General features: G+C 40.4%; 1 protein-coding gene across 1 annotated transcript in view; it reads right to left on the reverse strand.

The window, feature by feature from the left end:
• The window catches only part of LOC123774859 (probable G-protein coupled receptor Mth-like 1), a 73,969-nt gene extending 66,310 nt beyond the window's left edge, over nt 1-7,659 (reverse strand). Inside the window, exon 1 of the mRNA XM_045769524.2 lies at nt 7,541-7,659. Coding sequence (XP_045625480.1) covers nt 7,541-7,586 — 46 coding nt within the window. The 5' untranslated portion in view covers nt 7,587-7,659. The remainder of the gene's footprint in view (nt 1-7,540) is intronic.
• Nucleotides 7,660-9,066: the final 1,407 nt, after the last annotated feature.

Genomic DNA, 9,066 nt, shown 5'->3' on the forward strand with positions numbered 1-9,066 from the left:
TTACCCAAGACGAAACAGACCAACATAAGCTCCTTGATTCTGTCGTTCTCTCCTCACAAGACTTTCCCCAAGAAATTGACGGAGAAGACTGTGCTGCCATAGTGATCCAGGAATTGCATAAAAAGATGAATCATTCAATTCAAACAAGAGACATCAAATCAGCTTATAGGTACCAAATCATCTGGTACGAATTACAGAAAATTTCATGTGAAATTAGATAGCTGCTCCCGCAAGTCAGACCTTATCAAAGCTGCAGTCTCTAGTCAAACCTCTGTTTATGTGAATGAATGTCTGACGAGGATCAGACAAAGACTCTTCTTTAAACTGCGTGGAATCTATAAAAATGCCATTGGATCAATTAAACCTTGTTTTATGCGAGATGGTAAAATTCTAGCTAAGAAGACTGACTCTGGAAAAACTTCTGAAATAACCACTGAGGCACACCTCAGGTGTTTCCTCGATGACTGTGGGATAACAGCTGAATAACCAGATTATAAATTATTGTTTCCTCTAATAACCAAAATGTGCTGCTATAGCTCTGTCTTTCATTACAAAACATTTTTAAATTTATCATTCATGTTATTGTTTTTCTTTTTTTTCTCTTGTTCAACCCACTATTTTTTATTGTTCATTTCTTCGTTTGCCAGTTACTGAATTGTTATTTTGCTATTACTGTATCAATGCAGTAACCTCTTTTACTTCACTTGTTTCTATTATATATATGCGTATTTCCATTTTTTATGTTTTTCTTACTCAAATTGCTACATAGCCTTCCCGGCTTGGTGCCTTCTTTTGATAATTACTTACTTACTTACTCAAATTATTCATTATTTTTATACTCCATACTCGCACACTCCCTTGCTCCATTGTACACTGACTTTGCCTGTGTCCTCTAGTGTAAACTATTACTTTCAGTGTACCTGAGTGTAACGCTAAGTAATCTAACTCATTTTGTTTTAGTGTAACTTTAGTAATTAACTATAGTGTAATTACTTTAGTAAAATAAGCTATTGTTTTATATTAGTTATAATTTGTTATTTGCTATTACTGTCTCAATTCAGTGATCTTCATTTTACTTTATTTGTTTCTATTATATATGTATTTGCATTTTTTTTATTTTTATTTTTTACATTAATCATTTTATATTGTTAGCAGATTTAGTACTTTACTGCTCTGTAATTGCTTTCCTTATTGTACTTTGACTCCATTGCATCCAAATGAAAGCTGATATTGATCCCGAACCAAATATACTATCAAAAATATATAATAACCAACACACTGATCATTACTGCAGGTATTACACAACACACCAAACAAAAAACTAACTCCAAAATAACTCCTGCTTATCAGTTTTCAAACAAAATGTCAGATCACTTGGTAAACATTTTGACGATATAAATGTACTACTCGCAGCACTAGGTACTAAAGTATGGTTCATTATTTTAACAGAAACCTGGCTAAGTAATGACCATACCCAACTTTACAACTTAGCTGGTTATAGAGCCATTCACAACTGTAGGCCAAACAAAAAAGGAAGTGGCACAGCCATATACTACCACGATACTTTCATCTGCAATATTGTCATTAGTGATAGAGATGGCTACTATGCATATACCTTTGCTCAATTTTTTATTAAATCCCTTAAATCCTCCTTGAGTATTGGAGCCATCTATAGATTTCCCAATATTAACATAGCTACATTCTCAGATAACTTAAGGAATCTTATCATAAACAACAACCTCAGCAAAAATTACTTGTGTAAAGGAGGAAATGTATATGTTTATCTCTCAGAATGTTTGGTAATATGTTTTAATATTCAATTTCAGCAAAAATCACATAATTCTGTGAGGTGACTTCAGTATTGACCTAGGTCAACAAAATAGCCCACAAGTCGACTATTTCCTAAACAGCATGAACTCCTGTATGTTAATCCCTGCAACCACCAGGCCCACCCGATTCACTCAAACATCCGCTACTACCGTGGATCATTTATGGACCAACATAACAGCTCCCCTTACATCTGGTATAATCATTGACAGAACAACTGACTACTATCCTACCATCCTCGAAGCGAACAAGGTCATAACACCACCAGCTAACAAGAAACTTACCTTTAGGTTACACAGTGAAGCAGCAATAGGCAATCTCACAAATGTCTAAACAATATAAACTGGGAATCTGAATTTAATCATACACAGGATATAAATTCATTAACTAACCTCTTCCTTTCCAAAACCCTAAGCCATTACAATACTTATTGTCCTCTCCTCACCAAGCAAGTAACTGGCAAAAGGTTAAATAATCCCTGATTAACAAATGGCATACTCAAAGCAATCGACAAGAAACATGAATATGAAAAAAAAATTAGGATTGACCTAGTTGCTAAGGAAGAAGTTAAGAGGTACTCGTCAATGCTAAAAAGAAAAGCAAAAGTTTCCTATTATTAGAATAGATTCAAAGAAGCAAAAGGCAACATGAAAAACACATGGTGAGCCATCTCTAACATTCTAGGAGCTAAACAACATTCACATAACCAGATAAAAATCTCCAAGGATGGTTATACACTTGCAACAGATCTTGAAACAGCAACTGAATTTAATAGCTTCTTTTCATCGATTGATGCTAACCTTGCCCGAAAAATCCCACAGACTCAGACACATGTTACCACATATCTTTCAGGTACCTATCCAAACTATTTTCTCCTCTCCCCAATCAGCCCTACAGATGTTGTGTCCACCATTCACTCACTAAAAACCAAAGCTGGAAACATTAGTGAAATCCTATCCATGGTATACAAGAGTGCCTCCCATGCCCTTGCACCATCCATAGCTTTGCTGCTCAACAAATCTCTAGAGTGTCATACCTTCACTGATATCCTTAAAAAGCAAGAGTAACGCTTGTTCATAAAGGAGGCAATCCGGCAGACATAAACAATTACAGACCAATCTCAAATCTACTTATATTATGAAAAATATTTGAAAACATTATTTACAAACAGCTCTAGTCCTATCTCGTAAAATTCAACATACTAACTCCCTGTCAGTTGGCTTCCGCTCCCAAAAGATTACCAATGATGCAATTGTTAGTCTGCTTAACTTAATCTTCTCAGCCCTTGACAAAAATGAGTTTCCGATTGGACTCTTCATTGACCTGAGAAATGCCTTTGATACAGTTAACACTAACTACCTTTTACTTAAACTCCATCATTATGGAAGGCATGGCCTTGCCCTGAACTATATCCGATCCTATCTTAGTGACAGACACCAATACGTAGCCATCATTGATATAACCTCTCCCAATCGACCATTAACTGTAAGGGTGCCACAGGGCAGCATCCTAGGACCCCTCTTATTTCTTATATACATCGATGATCTGCCTAATGTCTCTAGCATGCTTAAACCTATATTGTTTGCTGATGATGCTACCCTCATCTACTCAGACCCGAACCCACTCATATTAAATAATGTTGTAAACAATGAATTAAAAAAAGTCCACTTATGGATGTCAACCAACAAACTCACACTAAACATAGAAAAGACCTACTACATCCTATTTGGAAGCAAATCAACAAATGCAATTCAGCTTCAGATAGACAATGTTAACATCAGCAATAAAAATAATGGAAAGTTCCTAGGCCTATACTTAGACAAGAGACTCAACTTCAGCACCCACATACAACACATAACCAAAAAAGTATCGAAAACAGTTGGTATACTCTCTAAGATCAGGTATTATGTTCCCTACTCTGCTCTCATCTCACTATATTATGCACTTATCTATCCCTATCTTACTTATGGTATCTGTGCATGTGGTTCAACCTCTTCAAACTACCTCAAGTCCATTATCACTCAGCAAAAATCTGCTATCAGGACAATAACAAACTCTGCTTTCAGACAACACACAGCTCCCCCTGTTCAAATCCCTAAACAGGCTAAAGATATATTCACTCCACACATTCTCTTGTGTCAGTTACATTTACAAAACCCTTTTCTTAAGTGCAAACCCTGTTCTAAAACTCTTCCCTGACAGATGTAATAGAACACATAATCACCACACCAGACATAAATATCTCTTTGATATCCCCAGAGTCAAACTTAATCTGTGTAAACACTATGCAAATAAAGGGACCTAGTCTGTGGAACTCACTCCCTAATGAATTGAAAAGCTGTCCAACTTTTGCCTTATACAAAAATATAACCAAAAAGTACCTAATTTCATCTTCATAGTTTCCTTGAAACTCGTATTGAATCTAGTGCTACCCTATCCCCCAATATATGTACCTATACCATACAACTTACCATTGTAATCATTGCTGCTATCCTATATCAAAATATACACATAGTTTGCTACATTATATCTTGCAATAAACTCAAAATTTGCTAAAATGTACCTGTGGATTACTTTGTACCCTTAAATTTACTTTAATGTATCTACTTTTTTCTGCCAAATTTCTTATACGATGTTTTTTCTTGTACTTTCTTGCAATGCGTTTTTATACCTTCTTACGGTGTGATTTTGTACTTTCTTACAATGTAGTTTTGTACATAAGTTAGATTAAGGATCTGCCCCAAACGCTATGCGTGCTAGTGGCTTTACAAGAATGTAAAACTTCAAGTCTCTGTACTCTCATGAACCCAATGTACCTTCTCGTATATAAATATAAATAAATAAATTAAAGTGACAACAAGGAACATTCTGAGTCAACATGTCAAGGGACCCGCAAGAATGAGAGAGAATGACGAACCAGCTAGACTCGACCTGATATTCACCTTGAATGAGTAAAAAATAAGGGAAGTCAAATTAGAAGCCCCCCATGGAAATGAGTGACCACAGTGTATTGACATTTGAGTATCTGGTAGAAGTAGGGATAACCTATACAAGGATGGGATTGGAAGGGAAAAGACTGAATTACCGACGAGGAAAATATGACGAGATGAGGAACTTCCTGAGGGGAATACCATGGGAAACAACTCAGAAAAGACTGTACAGGATATGATGGATTATGTCACCCAGAAGTGCCAGGAAGCTGCATACAGGTTTATCCCGGTCGAAAAAGAGAAAAACGGAAAGCTACAGAAGAATCCATGCTTCAACCAGGAATGTACGGTAGCAAAGCAATTGAGTAAAAGAACATGGAGAAACTACAGGTATAACAGAACACCAGAGAGCAAGGAGAGATACCAGAGGCCCAGAAATGACCTCACAGTGAGGAGAGAAGCAGAGAGACAGTATGAAAATGACATCGCGAGTAAAGCCAAGACCCAAGCAAAACTGCTCCACAGCCACATCAGGAGGAAAACAGCAGTGAAGGAACAATTGATGAAACTGAGAAAGGGGAGAACGGATACACAGAGATTGACAAGGAGGTGTGTGAAGAACTCAACAAGAGATTCCAGGGGGTCTTCACAATAGAACAAGGAGAAGTCCCTGCACTAAATGAAGAGGCAAACCAAGCAACTTTGGAGGATTTTGACCTCACCAGTGATGAGGTCAAAAGGAATCTGTTGGAGCTGAATGTGACAAAAAAGATTGTTGGACCTGATAAAATTTCCCCGTGGATACTAAAAGAAGGTGCAGAGGCACTAAGTGTGCCACACTCTATAGTGTATAACAGGTCACTGGAAACAGGAGACCTACCGGAAAGCTGGAAGACAGCTAATGTAGTCCCAATATACAAAAAGGGTGACAGGCAAGAGGCACTGAACTACAGGCCAGTTTCCCTAACTTGTATATCATGCAAAGTGATGAAGATCGTGAGGAAAAGGCTGGTAGAGCATCTGGAGGAAAATAGCTTTGTAACACACCACCAGCATGGGCTCAGAGATGGTAAATCGTGCCTCACAGGTTAAATAGAATTCTATGACCAAGCAACACAAATTAGGCAGGGAAGAGAAGGGTGGGCAGACTGCATTTTCTTGGACTATCAGAAAGCCTTTGACACAGTACCTCACAAAAAGGCGTTACAAAAGTTAGAGCAACAGACAGGAGTAAAAGGTTAGGTGCTCCAGTAGATAAGGGAGTATCTAAGCAACAGGAAACAACGAGTAACTGTGAGGGGGGAGACATCAAAGTGGCGAGATGTCACCAGAGGGGTTCCATAGGGCTCTGTACTTGGACCCATCCTGTTTCTAATATATGTAAACGACCTTCCAGAGGGTATAGACTCATTCCTCTCAATATTTTCTGATGATGCAAAAATTATGAGAAGAATCAAGACAGATGAAGATAGACAGAGACTACAGAACGACCTGGACAAACTGGTGCAATGGTCTAGAAAATGGCTACTAAAGTTCAACTCAGGAAAGTTTAAGGTAATGAAATTAGGCAAAGGGAGCAGAAGGCTAAACACAAGGTACCATCTGGGAGGTGAAATCCTACAAGAGTCAAATAGAGAGAATGATCTGGGGGTTGATATCACATTGAACCAATCCCAAGAGGCCCACATCAAAAGGATGTCGTCAGCGGCATATGCTAGACTGGCTTACACAAGAACTGCCTTTAGAAACTTGTGTGAGGAATCGTTCAAGACCTTGTATACCACTAACGTAAGACCAATCCTGGAGAATGCAGCTCCAGCCTGGAGTCCATACCAAGTTAAAGACAAGACAAAGTTAAAGAAGACTCAGAAGTATGCCTGCTCAACCACTTGGACTGGACGGTAGCGCGACGGTCTCGCTTCATGCAGGTCGGCGTTCAATCCCCGACCGTCCAAGTGGTTGGGCACCATTCCTTCCTCCCATCACTTCCCAAATCTTTATCCTGGCCCCCTTCCCAGTGCTATATAGTAAAATGGCTTGGCGCTTTCCCCCTGATAGTTCCCATTCAGAGGTATGCCACCAGACTAGTCTGATGGCATACGAGGAAAGGCTAAGGGAGCTGAACCTCACATCTCTGAAAAACAGAAGAGTAGGGGGAGACATGATTACCACCTACAATATTCTTAGGGGAATTGACAGGGTGGACAAAGACAAACTCTTCAGCACAGGTGGAACACGAACAAGGGGACACAGGTGGAAACTTAGTACCCAGATGAGCCACAGGGACATTAGAAAGTTTTTTTTTTTTAGTGTCAGAGTAGTTAACAGATTCAATGCATTAGGAAGTGATGTGGTGGAGGGAGACTCCATACACAGTTTCAAATGTTGATATGATAGAGCCCAGTAGGCTGAAGAATCTGTACACCAGTTGATTGACAGTTGAGAGGCGGGACCAAAGAGCTAGGGCTCAACCCCCGCAAGCACAAGTAGGTGAGTACAACTAGGTGAGTACGCATCCCCAGGAAGCACCCCGTAGCAGCTGTCTTATTCCCAGGTACCTATTTACTGCAAGGTGAACAGGAGCATCAGGGTGAAATAAACTCGGTCTATTTGTTTTTGCCTCAGGCGGGAAGCGAACCCGGGGTCCTTAAGACTACGACCCCCGAGCATAGTCCACACAGCCGCGAGAGCCCCAAATGTATTCCTCAGCCGTGTAATGAACGATAACAGCGGATAACGTCGACGTGTGCGTATGTGAGAAAGTCAAGACAAGAGGCACTCACACATGATGTAGCACGCGAGACTGTCCTGGTAAAACGGTACGACCATGTTGACGGCCAGGAGCAGGAACCCAACCAGGGAGGTCAACACGTAGCTCAGCTGGAGCCGCCCAGCCAGCGTCTTCACCTAAAGGAGGGAGAAGGAGGAAGGTCAGGGGGCGCCAGGGTAAGTTAAGTTAGGTTAGGTTATCTAACTGTCAGCAGTCATTGGTGAAGCGATCTGGTGTAGGTATTAGTGTAACTTCAACTGTAAACAGTTTCTGACACAAGGTGAAACAGGAGGCTGGTGTTGGTGTAAGTTAACCTCCAAACTGTTAACATTGTTACATAGTCTTTCATGCCAACATTTAGATGTTGGACTGTAGCGTTCCCGAAGTATTCAAGGCAGTAATTCTCACGTTTGATACTTTTATTATTAAGGTGGCAGCCCGCGTCCATATTTACCAGCTGTAGCTCCTGGTTGTCCATCATCTCCCCGTAGTCCTCCTCGGAGGACCTCCTGCCCATGTAGTAAAGATGGTAGCCGTTTTCAGTTTCACAAGTAGGGAAAGAATTATCAGTTAGCTTTGTTAAATTAGCTGCACTCAGCAAAGGGTCATGCAGTAGTGAGAGTCCGAGACTGTCGGTGACGCAAGTATCATTCTCCATATACTGGCCAGAGGGACAACACTTGCGTACGTTCCCAACCTCGGTGTAACACACGATAGCAACTGTTACAGTGTGGTTGTCCGGGCCGCGGTAATCATCTACACAGTACCGAATGGCTGAGGAATTTTTTGCCTTTATGTCTACTGGGGGATATTGAGGCTTGCTCTTCCACCAGTGAATATTAGAGTCACTAACATTGATCAGCTTTTCAACGCAATGGCAATCATTGGTTCTAGCAGGAATACCAAATTTAGGTTCCATTTCTTCTAGCAACTGCAACATATATGGCGAGACATCTTCCCTCGAGGCACTAATGCAGCCAGACTTAGTAAGTATATGGCCGCGGGGACAGCATTTGTAGAAGGAGTCAACGGGACATATAGATGCCTCAGCCACCATCGCTGGAGTACCTTCTGCCCAGGAATATTCAATACAGTAGAGTGAACTCTGGTAACACTGCCCAGACTGACGTTCACATAGTTGGTTCGAGGAGTCGAGAAAGGCTTGGTCGGGGCTGACTCTTCGGGGCTCACCGTGCCTGCAAATGAGCTTCGAGGTGTTCCAGTGGATGGACGTCACGTTTGTGTAATTCCTTGTGAATTCTTGCACTAAATCATTATAGTCACTCACATTGGACGATCTTGGATGACAGTGTTTATCAGTAAGGTTGAAGTATTCGTTGAGGCCGCAACACTTCCTTGTAGAAACCTCAATGGGTCGTAAGGGACAGAAAATTTTGCTAAGAGTGGCAGAGGAAATATGCTCAGCACCTGCAGCTTCCATTTCCAAACAGTAGTGATCTTGATCATAAAGATAATTTTCTTTTGATTTAAGGTCTCTTAGGTAACCAAAAGGTAAGATGGAGTGAGACGTAAAGTCTA

This window comes from Procambarus clarkii, chromosome 84 (assembly GCF_040958095.1).
Source record: "Procambarus clarkii isolate CNS0578487 chromosome 84, FALCON_Pclarkii_2.0, whole genome shotgun sequence".
NCBI lineage: Eukaryota > Metazoa > Arthropoda > Malacostraca > Decapoda > Cambaridae > Procambarus > Procambarus clarkii.